This window comes from Hylobates moloch, unplaced genomic scaffold, assembly GCF_009828535.3.
Source record: "Hylobates moloch isolate HMO894 unplaced genomic scaffold, HMol_V3 SCAFFOLD_21, whole genome shotgun sequence".
Classification (NCBI taxonomy): domain Eukaryota; kingdom Metazoa; phylum Chordata; class Mammalia; order Primates; family Hylobatidae; genus Hylobates; species Hylobates moloch.
The window spans coordinates 3,238,620-3,261,272 of record NW_026652296.1 but is presented as its reverse complement, the minus strand read 5'-3'; the positions used below and the strand labels follow the sequence as shown (position 1 = coordinate 3,261,272).

The 22,653-nt window shown below is 52.7% G+C and overlaps 1 protein-coding gene across 3 annotated transcripts; it reads right to left on the bottom strand.

Moving 5' to 3' along the window:
* Positions 1-3,956: 3,956 nt before the first annotated feature.
* ZBP1 (Z-DNA binding protein 1) lies at positions 3,957-20,532 on the bottom strand. Of its 3 annotated transcripts, none has more exons than XM_032142305.2 (8): positions 20,353-20,532; positions 16,337-16,561; positions 15,613-15,681; positions 14,988-15,161; positions 13,272-13,439; positions 11,827-12,030; positions 10,247-10,465; positions 3,957-4,870 (listed from the first exon to the last, which is right to left on the bottom strand). In XM_032142305.2, the coding sequence occupies exons 1-8, from the start codon at positions 20,384-20,386 to the stop codon at positions 4,674-4,676; spliced, it is 1,290 nt and encodes a 429-aa protein (XP_031998196.1). In that variant the 5' UTR covers positions 20,387-20,532; the 3' UTR covers positions 3,957-4,673. The 3 variants fall into 3 exon arrangements, with proteins under 3 accessions (XP_031998196.1, XP_031998197.1, XP_031998199.1); XM_032142306.1 differs by having other exon boundaries at positions 13,272-13,436; XM_032142308.2 differs by lacking the exon at positions 16,337-16,561.
* Between the last annotated feature and the right edge of the window lie 2,121 nt (positions 20,533-22,653).

Here is a 22,653-nt window from a genome sequence, read left to right as displayed (position 1 = left end):
TTTTTGTGTGTGTGTGTGTGCCTTCAGTGGCTGGGGCCCTGTGGAGAGAGCCTCATCAGAGAGATGGAGAGACAGAAGCCTGAAAGGAAGGCTTGAGCCTCTGGATCCAACCATTCCTGAACATGAGTGTCCCTTGATTCCCCAGTTGCATGAGCAAATACATTCGCCATTGTGCCTAAGCCTGGGGAGCTAGGCTTCGGCCATTCAAAGCCAAAATGCCCTTGAGGCCCTCTGTAGACTCTTCTTCCTGCTCTAAGCGTCCAATTTTGGTTGCCTGGTAAAATCCCACAAGTGAGGAGTCCTGTCTCGGGTCACCCAGAGAGGAGGAGAGCAGCTGGAATGAGAACATAAAATTGCATCTGTGAGCAGGTTGGTGGTTTCAGAAAATCATTTCCAACTCCTGGGGCAAATTCCTCCTCCCCGCATCGAGCTCTGGGGGCTGCAAGCTCCGTTTGCACACACCATCGCAGAAGGGAGGGGCGGGTGGGCGGGCTAGCCAAAGCACGGGTTGAGGGGTGGATGACTTAATCATTCTCTGCTTTTAATGGTATCTAGTAAATTTCCTTCCCAAGGAGACTAACATTGACCTTCACCTCTGGCCCCCATTAACTGCTAGCAATGCTTTGTCAGCGTATTTATGACAAATTAATTACACAGGGAAAATCTTGCTGGGAAAATGAGTATTCTGGTTCAGCCTGGGCGTGGAAGCTGCATTTTGATTCCTCATTGACAGGGGGCCTGGCTATCCACAGAGTTTGGCCAAACTTTGAGGCAAGCAACTGATTTGCAGCTCCATGCAGAAGGAAGACATGCCCAGAAAGAGAGCCAAACCCCATTCTCATCCCCTCCTGCCTAGTGACTCATGTTTGCAAACTGGCTACTCCATGAGAAAATACTCTGGGGATCCCAGATCAGCATGGTGGTTGAGATAACTTTGCCTGCAGTATGGCTGAGCAGCTCCAGCCCATGGGACAAGACGCCTTATCCCCCAGAGTCAATCCAATGGCTGTACTGACCTTGTTGCCTAGATCTGCCCAGTCCTCCCTGTGGGCTGGCTTGTACAGCAGTGTCTAGTCCAAACTCCCAAGCAGCCACGGTCTGGTCCCCACCTGCCTCCCCAGCCAGTCTCCCTCCACTCTTCTTCGTGCTGGGCTCTCCGGCAATACCCAAACCACGGTGGTTCTCTGAATAACTCAGCTGGTTCTGATCTTCATGGCTTTACCCCAGCTGTGCCCCTGCCTAGAGCACCATTCCCACCCTACTCAGCCTCCTCCCTCTGCCTGGTCTTGAAAAATGGGCTCTCGAGAGTTTTCCCCTCCTCCAGGAAGCCTCCTGAACCCGTCTAGGCTGTGTCTGGGCCCCTGTCCCACACTCCTATGATTCCCTGTGATTGTTCCTGCTCTGAACTCCCTGCCTGTGTGCGTCCCCCTCCTGGCTCACTGTGAGCCACTATCAGTGACAGGGCTTTGTCTCCCACTCTCAGTAGCCCAAGGGCCCAGCACAGGGGTTAGCTTGCAGGATGTGGTCAGTGAAGGGCCTTGTCCAGCACACATTGGACCCTGGAGGTATAAGAGTCGAAATCCAGGGCCCCTGAGCCCAATAAATTCCTCATTCGAAGCTGGGGAGTGCGGCGGACTTCTGAGGTTCTAGCCTGTCCAGCATCCCTTTCCTGGTAACTTTAGAAAACAGCTGATCCATCACCCTTAGGCCATGTGACTGGGGGTGGCTGCTCCCCATCCTAGTTCCAGAGATAAGCTATGTGATACCAGTTGGCCAATCACCGCCTTCCATTCCTCTGGCCAATGACTGGTGGGGAATGGGCATACAATTAACGCCATCTGTTGTGGCTTTTGCGCTTTTGCTGTTGGGAAAGTCATCCCTCTCCACTGAGTAGCTAAGCTAATGGTGTGGGGGCCTGAAGCTGCCAAGGGCTGTCTTTAAAAACAGGAAAGCAGCAGGGAGGTGGAGCGAGGCTGAGTTCTAAGACATCACCTGAGCTCCTGGATCTAGATCTTCCTGAAGCAGGCTGTATGCCTGGACTTGTCCGTTAGAAGAGCCAGTGCATCCCCTTTTGTGCTGAAGCAGGTCTCAGCTTTCTGTCATCTACAGCCAAATGAGTCTTGATGGACATAGAGCTAGACTAATGACAAGGCAATGTTAGGGCAGTGAAGTGTGGGTTTGATGTGGGGAGCAGAGGAGGATTCAGGAGCAGACAGGAGGCATCCAGCTAGGCTGTGAGCTCTGAAATCTCCCAGTAAGGTCATGCCTCAGGTTGAGTAGCAGTGAGCTAAGAGGAGTGGGTAGGGGAGGTGAGGGGGCAGCTGCCCTTCAGAAATGGAAACCCCAGTGGAGCCAGCTTCAGCACTAAGGGGACATCTCAGTTCTTCTAATGGGTAAGTGCTAGGATAGGTTCTGTCTGCTTCAGGAATGACTGGATCTAGGAGCTCAAACAATGTCTTACGAATCCCCTTTAAGGGATGAACTGTAAGTTCTATATATCAGTCTAGGTTCTGACTAATATGTCAAAGCATCTGCCCTAAAGATCCTCCCAGTTGAGCTGGGCAAGGAGATATGAATTTGTTCAATAACTGTTTTTACTGAGGCCCTGTGATGAGCCAGCCTCTCCCCACCAAGGTAGACATTAGCCCCAGGGGGCATCAGCTTTTGGGTGTCAGATGCCAAGGCCAGTGAAGGAGACACAGTGGAGTGTGACAAACGCCTACTTGAGGACTGGGTGTGGCATTGGAGTTGGGGGCAGCAGAGTGCCTGTGTGTGTGCATGTGTGTGTGTACACGTGTGTGTGCATGTGTGTGCCTATGTGCACATTGAAGGAAGGACACAGTCCTTGTTCCACAATCGCCCTGCCCAGCTGATCACCACCTCCCTCTATCCCTCTCCATCTTCCTCCCACCATGCCCCACCAAATCCCTCCACTACCCACCCCACCCCGTGGTTCACGAAATGTTGCAGAGCCCATAACCTTTCTACGGGAACTTAGCCCCTAGCGGGGTGGTCGGGTCTGGTAAATAACAAGCTGACACGGTTTGGCTGTGTCCTCGCCCAAATCTCATTTGAACTGTAGCTCCCATAATTCCCTTGTGTTGTGGGAGGGACCCAGCAGGAGATAATTGAATCATGGGGATGGTTTCCCCCATACTGTTCTCGTGGTAGTGAAGTAAGTCTTATGAGATCTGATGGCTTGATAAGGGAAGCCACTTTCCCGTGGCTCTCATTCTCTCTCTTGCCTGCTGCCATGTAAGACGTGCCTTTCGCCTTCCACAGTGATTGTGAGGCCTCCCCAGCCACGTGGAATTGTGAGTCCATTAAACTTCTTTTTCCCTATAAATTACCCCGTCTTGGGTATATCTTTATCAGCAGCGTGAAAATGGGCTAATCCACAAGCACTCTCTGCTGATTGGCCAGAAGAGGTCACCTGACCCATGGGTCAGCCAATGACTTCCACCAGGGCCTGGCGACCCAGGGTCAGGGTGGGAAAGAATTTTCTCTTTGGGAGTCCAGCTAAAAAATCCTGAGAGATCAAGGCTGAGGAGAGAAGATTCTAGAAAGGTCGGGTGATAAGGAGGTCAGGTGGCCACGATGGGCCTTGAGGAAGTCAGATCCCAAGTGAGAGGAGAGTGGGGCAGTGTTGCAGTTGGCTCAGGCTGCTATAATAAAATGCCTCACCCTGGGTAATTTATAAACAACAGGAATTTATTGCTTACAGTTTTGGGGTCTGGGAAGGCCAAGATCAAGGTGCCAGCAGAGTCAGCGTCTGATGAGGGGTTGGTCTCGGCTTTAACGATGGCACTTTGTTACTGCATCCTTACATGGCCGACAGGCAAGTGGGACTAACAGACTCCCTCAAGCCCTTTCATGGGAGCGCTAATCCCACTCGCCCTCCTGACTCCATCCCCTCCAAAAGGCCCCACCTCTTCATACCACTGCACTGGGGATTATGGTTTGTTTATTATTTATTTATTTATTTTTTTGAGACAGAGTCTCTCTCTGTCGCCCAGGCTGGAGTGCAGTGGCGCAATCTCCGCTCACTGCAAGCTCCGCCTCCCGCGTTCATGCCATTCTCCTGCCTCAGCCTCCGGAGTAGCTGGGACTACAGGCGCCCGCCACAACGCCCGGCTAATTTTTTGTATTTTTTTTAGTAGAGCCGGGGTTTCACCATGTTGGTAAGGCTGGTCTTGATCTCCTGACCTCCTGATCCGCCCCCCTCGGCCTCCCAAAGTGCTGGGATTACAGGCGTGAGCCACTGCCCCCAGCTGGGATTATGTTTTGTTATGAATTTTGTTGGGACTCCAACATTCAAACCACAGCAGGTAGCCATGATGGAGGATAACTCCAGGCAGATGCCCCGAGCCCAGGAAAGAGTGGAGAGAGTCCCCTGGGCCTGGGAGACCGAGCCCCACTCCCATCTACCCACCTCCTCTCGGCACACCAAAGGTTCCCCAAGGCAACTCCCTGTCATCTGCTCCTGGCCATCAAAAGACCTGGCCTGAACCCATCCCCATGCCAGGTCCATCCCCCCAAAACTGACGCATGCAGGTTATGTCTGCAAGCAAGCACGTCGAACAAGACGCTAAGGAATGCAGAGAGCAGCAGGCTAGTTTCCTTAGCATGCGCCCACTCCCAGCCTGTGTCCAAGCCCCACGTGAGGCTGTGCACTAAATCCCACCACCCCGCCAACTCCCCTCGCGTGAGGCTTCATCCACATAGTGGCTGCCTTCTGCAGCTTTGTGACTCCTGTTTCCAAGAGTCATAGCTTCCAGCTTGGAGGTGAGCTTCGAGTGGCTGTGAGTGACGGGCTGACCAATGTCTCGAGGAAAGTGACTTCTGGATTGTGTGTCTGCCGGACGAGGACCTGGGGAAGAGAAGATGGGGGGTGAGCTTCGTGGGCACGTGGCCTGGGCATTTCCACAGGGACCCACTCTTGGAAGGATTTCGAGCTCAGCTTGAGCCTTTGTTGTACTGTCTTGAGATTTGTACTAAGTCTTGAACAGGGAGCCCCACCTTTTCACTTTGCACTGGGCCCCCAGATCATGTAGCCAGTCCTGTCCTAGTTTCACAGCAGTGAGATGGAGGAGCAGAAATAACACCAGAAAGCCCCCATCCCAGGGCTCTCCCAGTCCCCCCAGGGACCCCAAAAGACGGCTCTATGTGCTCTGACACTGACAGTCTCTGGTTAGCAATTTCCTCAAACAAAACAAAACAAAAAACCATTCCAGGCCTTACACATCTCAGGATAAGGTCCCGCCCGCCACTCAAGGAGGAAGTGACAGGCAGACTCATTTTATCGCACTTTACCTTATTGTACTTTGGTTTATTACACTTCATAGATATTGCATTTATTTTTCACGAGTTGAAGGTTTGTGGCACCCTGCGTGAAGCGCGTCTATCAGTGTCAATTTTTCCAGCAGCATATGCTCACTTCCTGTCTCTGCGTCACGTTTTGGTAATCCTCACAATATTTCACACTTTTTCATTTTGATTATATGTGTTATGGTGATCTGTGACCAGTGATCTTTGATGTTGCTGTTATAATTGCTTTGCTTTGGGGTGCCACAAATATCACCTGTATAAGATGATGAAGTTAATTAATAAATCTATGTGTTCTGACCTGTCACTGATCAGCCTTCTCCTCCTCTCTCTCCCTCTCCTCAGGCCTCCCTATTCCTTGAGACGCAACAATATTGAAATTAGGAAAATTCATAACCCTACAATGGGCTGGGCACCATGGGTCACGCCTGGAATCCCAACACTTTGGGAGGCTGAGGCGGGCGGATCACCTGAGGTTGGAAGTTCGAGACCAGCCTGACTTACATGGAGAAACCCCGTCTCTACTAAAAATACAAAGTTAGCCAGGCGTGGTGGTGCAGGTCTGTAATCACAGCTACCCAGGAGGCTGAGGCAAAAGAATCCCTTGAACCTGGGAGGTGGAGGTTGCAGTGAGCCTAGATTGTGCCATTGCACTCCAGCCTAGACAACAAGAGCAAAACTCCATCTCAAAAAAAATAAAAATAAATAAATAACCCCAAATGGACTCTATGTGCTAAAGTGAAAGGAAGAGTTGCACGTCTCTCACTTTAAATCAAAAGTGAGAAATGATTAAGCTTGGTGAGGGAGGCATGTCCAAAGCTAAGACAAGTTGAAAGCTAGGTCAAAAGTTAGCCAAATTGTGAAGACAAAGGAAAAGGTCTTGAAGGATATTAAAAGTGCTACTTCAGCAAACACATGAGTGATGAGAAAGTGAACCAGCCTTGTGGCTAGTGTGGAGAAAGTTTTAGTGGTCTGGATAGAGGATCGAGCCAGCTACAACAGTCTCTTAAGCCTAAGCCTCGTCTAGGGCAAGGCCCTTGCTCTATTCAATTCTAAAGGCTGAGAGAGGTGAGGAAGCTGCAGAAGAAAAGTTGGAAGTGAGCAGAGGTTGGTTCATGAGGTTTAAGGAAAGAAGCCGTCCCCATAACATGCAAGTGCAAGGTGAAGCAGCAAGTGCTGATGGAGAAGCTGCTGCAGCAGGTTACCCGGAAGCTCTAGCCAAGATCATTGACGAGCGTGACTACACGAGAAGCAGGTTCTCAATGTAGATGAAACAGCCTTCTATTGAAAAAAGATGTCATCTAGAACTTTCATAGCTCGAAAGGAGATGTCAATGCCTGGCTTCAAAGCTTCAAAGGGGACGGGCTTTCTTGTTGGAGACTAATGTAGCTGGTGACTTTCAGCTGAAGCCTCTCCTCAATTACCATTTTGGAAATTCTAGGGCCCTTAAGAATGATGCTAAATCGACTCTGCCTGTGTTCTATGAATGAAGCAACAAAGCTAGATGACAGCACCTGTTTATAGCATGGTTTACCGAATATTTTAAGCCTAGCATTGAGACTTACTGCTTAGAAGAAAAAAATTCCTTTGAACATTTTACTGCTCATTGTCCATACCACAGTAGCTGGGTGTTCAGGATCCTGGGTTGCGGGCCAGAAAAAAAATGTTTTTTGTTTTTGTTTTTGTTTTCTTTTTCTGCTCGTTGACAATGCACATGTTCATCCAAGGGCTCTGATGGAGATGTAAAAAAGATTAACATTGTTTTCATGCCTGCTAGCACGGCATCCATTCTGCAGCCCATGGATGAAGGAGTAACTTCAACATTCACTTCTTATTCTTCAATAAATACATTTTATAAGGGCATAAGTGCAATGCAGAGTGATTCCTCAGATGGATCTGGGCAAAGTAAGTTGAAAATCTTCTGGAAAAGATCACCAATCTACATGCCATTAAGAACATTTGTGATTCATGGGAGGAGGTCAAACTATCAACATTCACAGGAGTCTGGAAGAAGTTGATTCCAACTTTCATGAACGACTTTGAGGGGTTTAAGACTTCAGTGACGGCAGCAACTGCAGATGTGGTGGAAATAGCAGGAAAACTCGAATTAGGAGTGGAATATGAAGATGGGACTGAATTGCTACAATCTCATGAGAAAGCTTGAACAGATGAGTTGCTTCTTACGGATGAGCAAAGAAAGTGGTTTCTTGAGATGGGAGCTATTCCTGGTGAAGGTACTGCAAACATTGTTGAAACGACAACAAAGGATTTAGACTGTTATGTAAACCTAGTTGGTAAAACAGCAGCAGGGTTGGGGAGTCTTGGTTGCGTTTTTGAAAGAAGTTCTAGTATGAGTAAAATGCCATCAAACAGCATTGCATGCTACAGAGAAAGCTTTCATGAAAGAAGAATCCATTGCTGCAGCGAACTTCATTGTTGCTTTATTTTAAGAAATTGCCACAGCTGCCTCCACCTTCAGCAACTGCCACCCTGATCAGTCAGCAGCCATCAACATCTAGGCAAGACCTCTACCAGCATAGAGATGATGACTGGCAGAAGACAGGTGATGGTTAGCATTTTTAGCAATAAAGTATTTTAAAATTAAGGTATGTATATCGTTTTTTAGATATAACGTGATTGCACACCTAATAGACTAGAGCATCGTGTGAATATGACTTGTATATGCACTGGGAAATCAAAAATGTGCATGACTTGCTTTATTGGGGTGGTCTCACCCATAATATCTCTGAGCTATGCCTATCGATGTCTCTTGGGGACAAAGAGAGGTGGGCGGGTCAGGGCAAGAGGCAAAGATGTCATTGGCTCCTCTGCTGGAACCTCAGGGAAGAATGTCAGGATGTTGCAGGACAAATCTGGGAGTGTGGCCATTTTTTTTTTTTTTTTTTGAGACAGAGTCTCGTTCTGTCACCCAGGCTGGAGTGCAGTGGCGTGATCTTGGCTCACTGCAAGCTCCGCCTCCCAGGTTCACGCCATTCTCCTGCCTCAGCCTCCCAAGTAGCTGGGACTACAGGTGCCCACCACCATGGCTGGCTAATTTTTTGTATTTTTTAGTAGAGACGGGGTTTCACCGTGTTAGCCAGGATGGTCTTGATCTCCTGACCTTGTGATCCACCCGCCTTGGCCTCCCAAAGTGCTGGGATTATAGGCGTGAGCCACCATGCCCAGAAGTGTGGCCATTTTTTAAAAACACAGAGCTGTGTTCTTTCCAGAAAGAGGAGTCTTCAACGGTCTGGCTTGAGACCCCCAGGGCTCTGCAGATGGCCCATGCTGTGGGGTCCTAAGCCGGATGGGGGATGGAGGGCTGGTGGCACATGCCCTCCTAGGGGTTCCCAGTGGCCTTGGAGGTTTCAGAGACACCCTTTGCTGCTGGAAGGGAGTCCGTGCTCCCAGATGCTCATGGCCTGGGTCCTGAGGAATGCGCTCCCGGTCCCCATTCCACAGGTGTCACATGTGCATGGGGCTCCTAGGGGTCCTGGAGGGAGAGTTTGAAGACACATGGGGCCAGGGTGTCCTCAGTATGCTGGGACAGCAGGGACACGGCCCTTGGGGTGAGGAGGCCCTCTGGACTTCCAGGACATGCATGCCCTGGGCCTTCAGGCACTGGAGGGTAGATGCCGGCCAATCCTCCAGATTCCATGAATCCACATGTTCTCCCCACTGGTGGGATTGGGTGTGATCCCTTATTCCAGATCCCAAAAGGGTAGGAGCGGAAATCCTCCTTCTAATTCTTTCTTCACATGGGAGGCAAAAATCTCATCCTGCCCCTCTCCTGCTCAAGGGCCGCCGTGGCTCCCAATTGCCTTAGCATCAGCTGCAGCCTGGAGCCAGGCCCTGGCTCTGCTCTCCACACTCAGGTCACAACCCCTGTGGGTTCCCACACCGTCATGTCCTCACCTCCAGGCCATTGTCCGCACGGTTCCACCCACCAAGTACACCCGCCCTGGCCCTCCCCACCTTGCGTGGGCCTGCCCGACTCTCCAGCTGCCCCCGCCCAAGGCCCCGAGCTCCCTTCTGCAGAGTTGGGATCCTCAGGCTCTGCAACCAGCCTGTGCAGCTTCCAGGGACCGAACTGTGGCTGGGACGGTGAACCGCACTGGTTTCCCCTCTCCCCTCTTCCTGTTGGCAGTGGAGCCCCCTCCCCTGAGTCTCTGCTGGGCTTAGACTGCCTTGACACAGGCGGCACTTCCCAGACCCCCCGTGGCTAAGTGCGGGCCCTCAGAACAGCACACATGCAGTGGGTGGGCTTGGTCAAAGACAACAGCTGCTCTCTGTACCCTCTCTTGCCCCTCTGCTTGCTGGTGCTAAGTTCAACCCCACAGACGAGGACGGAGCCCAAGGGACGACTCAGCACAGAGGTAAAAGAAACCCTGATCTGCTACCCTCGCCCGGACATGAGACTTGGGCTTCAAGTAGGCGGGGCCGCCACATGTGGCATCTCCACTGTGGCAGGTCAGTCTGTGCCCTGATGCAGAACCTCATTTGCATGGCAACCCAGCACCTCTCTTGGGCCCAAAACAATCATGACAACAATGATGAGACAATAACACTCCTATCTCCTGAATGCTGGCAGGGCTGGTGCAGGGCTGAGCTCCGCCTTCAGATTTTACCCCAGTCTTGCAACCACTGTAGGAGTTGCTTCAGGCTATTCTTGCCATCCCACTTGACAGTTAAGGAGACAGAGGCTCCTGGGTGAAGTGACTTGGGTGGGTCCCTCCACTAGGAGGACGGAGCCTCGAAGCTGTGACTCCAGAGCTGCTGCTTCTCGCTATGGGTGGGCGCTGCCTCCAGACCCCGGGAAACCAGAGATTAGCGAACGATCGATGAGAATGAATGAATGAATGAGTGGAAGGTGGGGAGAGAGAGAGAACACACAGGGGTCCACTCTGCCCCCCAAGCTCACCTGCGTCCTCCCCTGGCTCCCCTTCTCCAGACCCTGCGACTCCTCCTGGGCCAGCCATCCCTGGGCTGATAGACATTTTGTTGCTGTTGCCGATGGTGGCATCCTTGAGAAAGCACGATTTCATGTGGATTCTCTGGGCGGCGTCCCCCTCGGGGTGAGTTCCTGGACTGGGCATTCTTGCTTCAAACGAAGCTTCTGGGCCGGCAGCAGTGGCAGAGACTGTGGGTCAAAGGGAGAGAGGCCTGGAGCCAGGAGCAGCTGGACAGTGGCCGGGAACCCTGACCCCCAGCCTGGCTCACCCTCCTCCCCAGACCTCCCACCAGTGGCCCACACCATCCCAGGCGCACAGCCTGTGCCTGCCGGCCACACCCGCGCCCGCCACACCTCCGCCCGCCACACCTCCACTCGTGCTGTTGCGCTGTCTGGGAAGCGTCTTTCTGCCCCACTGATCCCGCAGTGGGTCTGCCCCACTGATCCCGCCCAGCTGATCTGGACGTCAGTGTCTTCCTCTGGGATTCAGCTCCTCTCTCCTCTGCTTCCTGCTTCCCACTGCACTGGAACACTGGCCCCTACTTTTGGTTGAAATCTTATGGGGGGTCCCAGCCTGGCCCCAGCCCCTGCCATCTGGCTCTGCCCTTTCCTACCCAAACTTCTGAAGAATCATCCACACTGAGTCTCACCTCCACCACTCCCCAGACCCCTTCTGCTCCCTGGTTCCCAGAAACCACCCCCGCAATGTTACCACGACCCCTGTCCCTGAACCCCACAGATGCTTCCTTGGCCCCGCCAGCCTGGCCTCTCTCTGGAGACACCTTTCCCAGGGCCTCTGCTTTCCTCCTCCCTCTCTGGCTTCTCTGCTGGTTCTTCTCCCCCAGCCCATCTCTGCATTCCCAGTGCGGGGGAGGCCTCTGCCCGGGGCCCCCTGGTCACTGCAGCCACAGCACCTAGTAGGGCACCTGTCTTCCATCCTCCCTAAACACCATTGCAGTCTCAAACCACCACCCTGCTCCAGCTGGCTCAGCCTCTGCTTCTCTGTCCATTTTACAAATGAGGAAACTGAGGTTTCCTGCAGTCAGTCGTAGGGGAAGGGGATCCAGAGTGCTAGCTTTATTTTATTTATTGAGATGGAGTCTCACTCTGTCACCCAGACTGGAGTGCAGTGGTGCGATCTCCGTTTACTGCAACCTCTGCCTCCCAGGTTCAAGCAGTTCTCCTACCTCAGCCTTCCGAGTGGCTAGGACTACAGGCACATGCCACCATGCCCAGTTAATTTTTTGTGTGTGTATTTTTGGTAGAGACAGGGTTTCACCATATTGGTCAGGTTGGTCTCGAACTCCTGACCTCAGGTGATCCACCCACTTTGGCTTCCCAAAGTGCTAAGATTTCAGGTGTGAGCCCCCGTGCCCAGCCTAGAGTGCTAGCTTTAAAAGCCCCACCTGCTCTACTCTGGTTCAGCCGCCCTGTGGAAGGAAAGGAATTTCCCATCATGCTTCTCTCCCCACAAAGATTCTGGCTCCAGTTCCTTCCAGTGAGGACCCACGGGGTGGCAGGGTTGGGTCTGGCCTCTAGATGCCAGTTACCTGGGGGGCTGCCAGGAGGGCTGTGGGCAGGGCCCTCGGACGGGACGCCGTGAAGCCTCATCTCATTGCTGTGTCCCAGCTGCACCCGTTTGAGTATGGACCGCTCCATGTGGATGTCCTGGGGGCCCCAGGGATTAACCGGGATCCTCCAAGTTGAGGAATCACCTGGTGCCATTGAAGGGAGGTGGCAGGGACTGGTGGAACCTGGCAGGGAACAGTGGCACAGCCTGACTGGAGATTACTGCAGGCTTCTTCCCTCCCCTCACCACCACACACATTCCTGTCCTCTGAATTCTTCCTAGACACCATCGAACTGGGGGCCGAAGACTTCAGGCTCCGGCTTAGAGAGCAAGAGGACCTGGCGGAATAGCTCATTTTGGGGCTCCCTGGGTTCTCAGGACCGGGGCTGGTACTGGGTATTGCAGGGACACTCACAAACCCAAACAATGAGCTCCTCGTTCTGATTCCCAGTCACTCCCGAGCCTTCCCACCTCCTGAGGACAAAGTCTCCTTCAGTGCTAACACCGAAGGCTCAGAGCCTCCCGCAGTGTTTTAACTGCCAGGGACAACATTTATTTTTATGGTGATTTTCATGGTTTTCACTTAAAATAATACTATAAAATTGTTTTAAAATAACTTTTTAAAAAGGTGCACTACTCAACAACATTAATTAAATAATCAGACATGGGTATGGCCAGAATCAGGAAGGTGGGGCTCAGAGAATTAAAGCTAGGGAAACCATGATCTAGATTCTAGAACAAAGTTCCTCATTTCACAACTGGGGAAACTGAGGCTGACAGTGGGGAAAGGTTCTCCCAAGGTTACAAGGAGTGTCCTGACTTTGGGGCTGATGCTGTCACTCACAGGTGACAAGGCTGGGCTGACACGTGGCTCTGTCCCCTCTTGCCACAGTGCCCGGCACAGGGTAAGTGCTCTAAGTGCAACACCGCATTTCATCCAAACTAGGATGCCACAGGTGGTGAGATGCACCCCAGTTTCCAGCCTGTTAAAATGTGGGGGAAAGTAGCGTGTCTCAGAACAAATACCGTACTACAATAACCTCCCCTGTAGCATTCCACGGAGGGAGAGGAAATTGAGTTGTTTCTCATGAAAAACACCGGACCCCATTGAAAATGAGGCATAAGGTCAGGTGCAACACAGAGATACCCCATCTTAATTTTAAAATTTTATTAGAAAAATAAAAATTAAATTAAATTTAAAAATGAAGTAGAAGGTATCAGAGTACAGGGAAATCAGGAGAGCTTTGATCCGGGTGTCCTCATTCTCAGGACGGCCATAAAGGTGGACTGTGGGGATCTGGAAGCAACCCTTTCCCCTTGGAGGGCTGAATCCCCCCACTCCCCATCCCTACCCTTTGCCCCCACCCAGTGGATCAGGTGGCCCCCCACTGAGGTCCCCTCCCCGGGCTCTCTCGGGTGACTCACCGTCCTCCCTGGAGACTGTCTGTCTTGTAATGATGTTCCCATGTCCAATCTGGATGGCTTTGGAGTTTGCAATGGAAATCCGGCTATTCGGTCCATTCTGGCAGATCATGTTGATTGGATTGTGCTGGTGAATAATTGAGACCAACTCTGCTCTTCTTCCAGAATCTTCTGCAAAATGATATTCAACTCTATCCCTTCGCCCCTCTCTATGGGTCAGGGGTTCCCAATGCCAGTCGGCAGCACCAAATTCTCCTGGGGAGCTTGTTAAAATACCCTGGGTGTTCTGAGTCAGTAGGGCCAAGTGGGAGGCCAGAGCTGGGTGTTTAACAGACACCACAGGTACCTCAGAGGGAGCCTTGCTTGAAAATAGCCACTGTGAGTCACCCTACCTGTGTCCTTTGCTGCCCCATGGCTGGGCCGCCATGATTGCTGGCTGGGAGGACCGCAGGGGCCCCACACTGCTATCCCTGGGGGACAGCCACAGCCCAGACCCCCGAGCACCTGCACCATTGCCCTTCTCCCTTGAGTAGTGGCTGAGAGACAGCAGCCCATCGGGCCAGATCGGTTGTGTTGGGCTCTCATGACATTTTAAATATTTGAATTTGTCACTAGTGTTTTGGCTGTCACGCGTTATTCCTTTCTCACGGCAGCCCTAGGATGCTGAGACCCCCTCGGGCACCCGTCGTGAGTAGGAGAGTCAGCCCCGCCGGGGTCGAGGCAGGCACCTGCCCAGACTGTGTGGGGCCCATCAGCACCCTCTGGGGTCTCGGCTCCTGTGCCTTTGTGGGCCCTTCCCCTATACACAAATATTTAAATTACATTGTAGGGCAAGGATAACCCAGACTGGATTTTTAAATTTAATTTTATTTATTTATTTGTTTTTTTTTTTTTTTTGAGACAGAGTTTCGCTTTTGTTGCCCAGGCTGGAGTGCAATGGCGCAATCTCAGCTCAGTGCAACCTCTGCCTCCTAGGTTCAAGCTATTCTCTTACCTCAGCCTCCCGAGTAGCTGGGATTACAGGCACCCGCCACCACACCTGGCTAATTTTTGTATTTTTAGTAGAGAAGGGTTTCGCCATGTTGGCCAGACTGGTCACTCCTGACCTGAGGTGATCTGCCTGCCTCAGCCTCCCAAAGTGCTAGGATTACAGGCGTGAGTGACCGTGCCTGGCCCATTTTTAGATATTCATTATTATTATAGTATTCATTCTTCTGATTTTAAATGAAATTAAAATTAAAACATTTTCAAGGACCCCTAAGAGTGCCATGCACCTATCGGATCTTGGCCCTCTGTGCCTGCTGGATCTCATGGGGAAGCTGACCCTGGGGCTCCACCCGGTAGGGGTCCGAACTAGTCTTGCCTTCTCTTCTGCCAACTTTTAAACCCAACTTGGGCAAAGTGCTCAAAGAAAACTATTCCCAAACTCAGACTGATCCCTGCACCCCAGAGCTGAGAACACTGGGAATGGGCCACCTCCATCCCATTTACTGGCCTTCTGCAACTGTAGCCCTTGGGCTATGCCTCCAAAAAGCCATCCCTGGTTAATCCTGCCAGCACACCCCTTCCTCCTGGAAGCCCTTGCAGTGAATTGTCAGTAGGAACCCCAGAAGCTTCTAGCAGTTTCTGGTGAGCTGCTCAGCAGAGCACCCAGCAAAGACCAAGCGCTAGTGTCATGGTTTCCCTCTGCAGCCCAGGTGCAGGCAGCCAGGCACCTACCTGGGCGGTAAATCGTCCATGCTTTGGACTGCTCATCCACGTCCAGAAGGTGCCTGCTCTTCATCCTGTACAAGTCTCGGTTCACATCTTTTGCTGTCCTCATTCCCAGTGCCTGGGCGATGACCAGGGCCCTCTGGGGACCATTGTCTTTGAGAAACCTGTAGATGTCTTCCTCTAGGAGGCAGGATGGCCAGGTGGTTAGGGAGGAATCCTGGGGTTTGCATCTGCCCCACCGCTTCCTAGCTGTGTGGCCCTGGACCCGGCCCCTCGAGGCCTGGTTTCCTCATCTGTAAAATGGGTGTCACGATAACGGGGTCATAATGACGCACCGCAGAGGTGCTCTGAGGGTGGGGGATGTGCACAGAGTGCTCTGCACTGGGCCTGGCACATGGCGGGTGCATGGTGAGGGTCAGCTATTGTCTGACTGGAGAAATCACTGCTCAGCCACTCAGATTCTCCCACTGTGAGGGCTGGGTCTTGGCTCTGAATACTGTGTGGGAGCCACCTGGTGGGTGGGACAGGGCGCCTGAACGCTGGTGAGATCTTGTACCCTCAAGGAGGGCCTGGGGTTCCTGGGGATTGGGATCCTGTGTCCCGGGAGCTGAAGGGACATGCAACGACTTACCCCGTTGTTGGCTGAACTGAGGGCCAGGGGCCTCTGGAATTGTAGCTGAATATTGCTGGGTCCTCTTGGCTGGAGAAAGAAAGATGGGTCAGAGGGGTTGGGGACAGGAGACCGCACCAGGCCCCCACCCACAAAGGTGGGCAGCTCCCTAGGGGTGAGTGGCAATGCTGGTAATTGCAAACTCAGACTCCAGAGTTAAACACACTTGACTTCAAATCCTGCCTGCACCCTGGCAGCTGCGGTTTCCTGCTGATTAACTTCTCTGGGGCTCAGCCTCCTTTGCCTCCTGGGGTTGTGTGAGGGCTGGGTGAACCCCAAAACAGTGCCCAGCTTAAGTGCATGATAAATGGCAGCTCTTTCTGGCTGTGGGCTGTAAAGCTAGAAAAGGGAGGCTGGTGGGACTGCATGTGTTCTGTGATTAGGACCATCGCGTCATTGCTGTTTCCATCATGATGATTTTCTATTATAATTGTTAGTGTTCTGCCTAGTACTTCCTGTATGCAGGGCTGGGCTTAGCCTGACACAGGGCCTCCTCTCAGCAACCCCCACCAAGCAGCCCTGCTGTGAGCTCCATCAACCAGAAAAAGAAACCAAGGCACAGAGAGGAAACCCGTGAGCTCCCAGGTGGCAGAGCTCAGATTCAAACCCAGGCTCAAATCTGTGCTTGTCCATTGCCAGGATGCTCCCTGCTGGGTCAGACCCGCCTCCCCGGGGTGGCAGTTACCAGGGCTGCGCAAGGCCAGCTCTGCAGGACCCTCGCCTTCAGGATCAGTCCCGCCCAAGCACCAGGTGGCAGGGGCTGTGAGGGAGACTTTCAGCTGCTTTTTCATTCGGTAGAGCACTTGGTTGAGCTCCCTCTTGGGCGCTTGGCATTCCTTCACCAGCTGGGCAAGTTTCACCGGGGAGCCAGCCTCTGTCAGCACCTGCAGGATCCTCTGTTCAAGGTGGCCTGGGGGAGCGAGCGGGGGACAGAGAGAGGAACTGAGTCTGCCGGGTCCCCACAGTTGAGCCCAGGCTGAAGGCTCCAGGAGGCACATAGGCCCCTTTTTGAGAGGGGTCCAGGGCAGAGGAAAGGGCAAGGACCGCAGCAGATGCCCCCTAAGAGCAGGGCAGCTGCCCCTGCCCAGAGAGAGGCATGCAGGCTGATCAGAAACGGCCTTGGCTGGGCAGCCTGGTGGCCAGAGGAGGTGCCGCCTTGCCTGTGCTCTCCCCGGGTGTGGGTTTCAGAGGGCAGTGGGTTTCCTCAGCTCTCAGGTGTCCTCAGGGCAGAGGGGAGTAGAGGGCAGAAGGACGGAGCCAGAGGGAGGCAGGGGGACCTGGAAGCACAAAGGCAAGTTCTGCCTGGGACGCCTGCCTGGGTGTACCTGATGCCCATCGCCATCCTCCCTGGGAATCCCTTCCTGTCGGCTCACCATCCATCCATGGCGCCATATCCATCCAAGCCAGAGACCAACCAGACATCAGAAACAGACCTTTCCCCCAGTGCCCAGTCATGGAGCCCTGGAAATGCCATTCCTGGATTCTCTGGAATCCCCCCACTCCTCTCTTTTCTGCCGGCACCACCCCCTTCCTCTTCACCATCTCCTAGGTGCAGTGATAGGCTTCTCGTTGGCCCACCAGCTCCAGCCGGGTACCCTCCAGATCTGGCTCTGCCAACCACCCAGCTTGGCCTGCACCTGCCCCCAACTTCCCTCCAAGTGCTGGCCTGTCTGTGCTCCCTTCAGCCCCACTCACCCCAGCCCCTTTGTGCACACCGTTCCTGCTGCCAGGAACACCCTTCCCTCACGCCCCAACCTGTATGATGTCTACTCAACCTCCAGGCCTCCTCAGATGCCCCACTTCCTTGGGAGAGCCTGTTCCTGTGTCCCAGAGTGGCTGGGATACTGCTTGTGTGTGGGTCCCCTGCAGAACGTCCGCTAGTGTCCCCCGCTGTGCTTGCATGGCTCACTGTTGTACCTTCAGCATTTAGCACAGTGCTGGGCACAGAGTAGGTGCTCAGGAAATGGCAGTTGAATGTATGAGTGACTGAGTGAATGAATGAATGAATGGGACCAGGAGTGGTGGCTCACACTTGTAATCCTAGCATGTCAGGAGGCTGAGATGGGAGGACCCCTAGAGGCCAGGAGTTCTAGACCAGCCTGGACAACATAGTGAGACCCCCATCTCTACAAAAAAAAGAAAAAAATCAGGTAGGTACGATGGCACGTGCCTGTAGTCCCAGATGCTCAAGAGGCTAAAATGGGAGGATTGCTTGAATCTAGGAGGTTGCAGCTAGTGAGCTATGAATGCACCACTGCACTCCAGCCTGGGCAAGACCCCATCTCTGGGGGGAAAAAAAAAAAAAGGACTGAATGAGTGAGTGTCTGTCTCTAGGGACAGATGTTTACCCAGTAGACCCCGGGCAGGGCCCGGGCAGCTTCTCCTTGGCCATTTGGCATGTGCTGCTGTTTCCTGGACTGAGTTTAATGAGGACTAAGCAGGACCCCAAGAGATTCAAGGAGGAATTCTCCAAATGACCCCTGCTCCTCCTGAGGCAGCTCTTAAAAATCAAAGCCATTAGCTCACACAATAATTAAAAAATCAAAGCCAGCTGCCCTGCCTGGAGATGAGGCTGGGGCAGACACAGGGTATGGGCAGCGCCTGGCAGCCAGCAGCCTGGGAGAGCCACTGTGGGCGGGGGCCCCACCTGTCACCAGGAAGCTTCTGCTTCAAGGAACCCAAGGGCAGTGCGTTGGAGAGCGCTTCTTGGAAAGACCTGAGTTCCCCTTCCAGGACAGTGACTCAGTCCTTTATCATCTGGGCTTTCTTTCCTGTTCAGAGGATTCTCCAGGTTTGCCCAGGGTTCCTTGGTCACAGCACTTGTAGGGGAGGGAAGAATCAGTTTGTGCCTCGCCCTGATGGTTACAAAGCTGACAGGCTTGCCGTGTGCAGGTGAAGAGCAATGAGAAGACCTGGGAATCCCCACTCCTGCACCCACTGAACTCCCCCACCAGCAGCCAGCAGCACCCCCATGTGCCTGACTTCACACCTGGCTTCGCCTTGTCTCGCAGAGTTGTTTTTTTTTTTTTTTTTTTTTTTTGAGATGGAGTTTTGTTCTTGTTGCCCAGGCTGAGGCTGCAGTGGTGTGATCTCGGCTCACTGCAACATCCACCTCCTGGGTTCAAGCAATTCTCTTGCCTCAGCCTCTCAAATAGCTGGGATTACAGGCACGTGCCACTACACCCAGCTGATTTTTGTATTTTTAGTAGAGACAGGGTTTCCCCTTGTTGGCCAGGCTGGTGTTGAACTCCTGACCTTGGGTGATCCCCACAACTCGGCCTCCCAAAGTGCTGGGATTATAGGTGTGAGCCACTGCGCCCTGCCGCAGAGTTTTGATTCTGGAAGGCTGACCCTAGGGAGCCAGTGCCTTGGCTCCACGGACCCCAGAGGAGATGGGGTCAGAGGCGTGGATGCAGGACAAGCACGGGCCCTGGGCTGGCCTCGACCGCTGAGTCCCAGGCTACTGTGTCTGAAAATGGGAAATTGTAAAATGGAGCAGGTATAGGCAACAATTTGGTCACAAAAGGAAAATCAACTGGGGAGGAAGACAAGAAAAGCCAGCGAGGGCTGAGTCCGGAACCTCTGTCAGCACCCGTGAGTCCCGGAACAGGAAGCACCACAGGAACTCGGTGGCCAGCCCGGCTCCTGGGCCACACCCTGATATTAGCCCTCTAGGGGCACAGTCTGGGTTGGTTTTTTAAAATTCTGCTGGCTGATTTCCTGGGTTGAGCTCCCAGCCCTGCCAACTACTAGCTATGTGACCTCCTCCCGGCTTCAGGTTCCCCTTCTGTGAAATGGAGACAATAATAACTACTTCAAAGATTGTGGTGAGGATTAAAAACAAAACAAACCCATCCCCCAGACCGCAAAACCACACTTCACCTACAGTCTACAGCGCTTAGTGGAGACCCTAGAGAACAGCAATTACTCGATACACTATTGGCTTTCATTGCAACTCTTCTAGGAATAGAATGAATGAAGTGTTAGTTGAGGAAAGAATGCAACAAGGGGGAACAAAGGCACACACGTATCTCATCAAAGCAAACCACTTTGTTCTCGATATGACTGTGACGTGGGTGTTCAGACGCTAGCACCAGCGCTCGCCAGCTGTGCTGCCCCGGGAGTGTCATTTCACCTCTCAGGGCCTCAGTTATCTATAAAATGGGAATGACATGGCACTTGTCCCTGCAGGCCATCAGGAAATGCTTGGAAAGCATGTTTCGAGGTGCCTGGGGCATAGTCAGCTGTCGAAGGAGGATGGCTATGCTGTCCCTTTCTATTTTTTTTTTTTTCTGAGACGGAATCTCACTCAGTCACCCAGGCTGGGGTGCAATGGCGCCATCTCAGCTCACTACAACCTCCGCCTCCCGGGTTCAAGCGATTCTCCAGCCTCAGCCTCTCGAGTAGCTGGGATCACAGGCATGCGCCACCATGCCCGGTTAATTTTTGTATTTTTAGTAGAGATGGGGTTTCGCCATGTTGGCCAGGCTAGTGTCAGACTCCTGAGCTCAAACAGTCCACCTACCTCGCCTCCCAAAGTGCTGGGATTACAGGCGTGAGCCACCACGCCCAGCTGGTCTACTATTCTTTAGGATACTGCTATTGTCATCATGATCTGGACCAAGCAAAACAGGAAGAAAGAGAAATGGAAATCTCATCCCAGGAGCTACCGCTGGTCCTTGGAAGGAAGAAGTACCGTACCTTCTCTGTCCGGGTCAGCAGGAGCCTGGGCCATGCTGACGGCAGCTGCAAGGAGCCGGAGAGACTTGGCAGGTGGTGCAGGCTTCTGCACTGTGGCCTTGAGAGGGTGGGCTAGGTCGAGTCTGGGGCTTCTCAAGTGACCGAGCCTGGTACTTCTTGCAGCTCTGAACCCACAAGGGAAGGGATGCCAGCTTCCACCGGGCAGGTGTCAGCTGCTTACAGCCCGGAAATAGACGCCTAGCCAGGCCGGCCAGATTAGGTTTCAGGAGAAAAAGAAAATGAAACTTCTCTGTTTGTCTTTTGAAAGAAAAAAAAAGTGGAAGCCGGGTGGATGAGCAAGACAGAGTTGGGGCCCTGACTTGATATTGACAGGGAGGAGCTGTAAACCTGGCAAGACCAGAGCGTCCTCCGAAGAGGCCTTTGAGACAGAGGACTTCCCTCACCTTCCTCGTTCCAGGCACAGCCCACCTGGACCTCAACATTTTTATTTTCTGAATCAGCATCAGAGAATTGAAAAAAATAAAAATAAAAAAAAAAGAGCATGCACCACCTGGAGGGGTGATGTCAGGGCGTGGCATCACTCTGATGATGTCAGGAGCTGGGGCTGGTTTCCTGGTTTCTATGTTTTTGTTTGTTTTTGAGACAGGGTTTCTGTCATCCAGGCTGGAGTGCAGTGGCGTGATCATGGCTCACGGCAGCCTCCACCTCCCGGACTCCAGCGATCGTCCCACCTCTCAGCCTCCCTAGTAGCTGGGACCACAAGCCTAGACCACCATGCCCAGCTAATTTTTGTATTTTCTGTAGAGATGGGGTTTCATCATGTTGCCCAGGTTGGTCTCAAACTCCTGGGCTCAAGCGATCTGCCTGCCTTGGCCTCCCACAGTGCTGAGATTCCAGGCGCAAGCCCCCATGCCCGGCCCCCCTGGTTCCTGTGGTACTTCCTCCTCGGGGGCTCACAGGTGCTACAGAGGCACCGTCCCCAGCTCTCAGTGGCTTTTCTTGTCTTCTTCCCAGTTTATTTCCCTTGCCCACACTAGGGGCAGAAAATTTAGGTGGGTGAATGCCCTGAGATTGTTCTTGTGTGTATCCATGTGAGCCTCTTTAATGAACACCTACTATGCGTTTTCCAATCTCAAGTGCTCCTCCAACCTGTCTACAAGATAGGGGCCAGTTCTGTCTTCTTCTCAGGGGGGAAACTGAGGCTAGAAAGGCAAGATCACTTGTCCAAGGCCACAAAAAGTCCATGGCAGAGCTTGTCCTGTCCATTCCCCAATTGTGTTTCCTGATCTGTAACACCCAGAAGTCATTGGTGAATCACCCTTAGTGCACAGACGGCATGGAGTTCCCAGCCTCATCGTAAAACTTGCTTATTAATTCCAGAGTCAGACGCCTGGGGTCAGCATGTGAGAACCGGCAGCTGAGTGGTTTGGAATGCAAGCCTGGGGTCAGCATGCTTGGGTCCAAATCTGGCTCCACCATTTACCGGCTGTGTGACCTCGGACAAATTATTTAACCCCCTGTGCCTCAGTTTCCCCATGTGTAAAAGGACTTAATCAAAGGACTTAGCTTATGGGGTCGAGGTGAGGACTTAAGGGGCTAATCCAGCCCAGCTGTCGGGCTAGAGCCCCAGAGCCATCGGTAGTCATGGACACCGTGGTCACCTCACAGGAATGCTTCTGGGAGAGGACCCATTGCTCACATCATTCTCAAAAGGACCAGTGACCTCAGAAAAACTCAGAGCCACTGTTCTCTTCCAGATCACAGAAGGAGGAACTGAGGCCCACAGAGGTGAATGCTGTGTACAAGGCCCCCCAGCTCTTGGCAGCCAAGGGGGTTGAGAGCTCAGCCCTGAAAGTCCCTGGACTTGGGGTTTGTGTCTCATCTGCAGAGGGCTGGGAGGGCTAGAGACGTCTGGGCTCCTTGCAGACCCCATTTATGCATAAGGAACAGCTTAGCAGCAAATACAAATGGAAAGGGGGTCTGGAGGTTTATCCTGAAGCGATCTGTCTTTGCAGAGCGAGCACCTGGAACCCAGGTCCTCGGCCCTGCCTGCATGTTAAGGATTTGAAGAAAAAAAAAAGTCTCAATGCCCAGGCCAGCCCAGACTAATCAACTCCAGCATCTGGGCTGGGGCCCGAGGGCGAGATTTTTTATGCTCCTGGGTGACTTTTCCTGCTTCCAGGTGGAGAACCAGTAAGTCTGGGACAAGTCAGTAACAGCAAACTGCAGGATGCTTTTATTCTCCTCTTACGTAAAAGCGAAAACTGCGTGTATCACCCTATGAAATAACAATAGTGCTCT

Excerpts from the sequence above, each read along its gene's own strand:
- ZBP1 (XM_032142305.2), bottom strand. The coding sequence starts at position 20,386 with ATGGCCCAGGCTCCTGCTGACCCGGACAGAGAAG. Across the intron at positions 16,562-20,352 it reads TGCTGACCCGGACAGAGAAG|GCCACCTTGAACAGAGGATC; the intron begins GTACGGTACTTC and ends TCGCTCCCCCAG. Across the intron at positions 4,871-10,246 it reads GGAGCCAGGGGAGGACGCAG|GTCCTCGTCCGGCAGACACA; the intron begins GTGAGCTTGGGG and ends TCTCTTCCCCAG.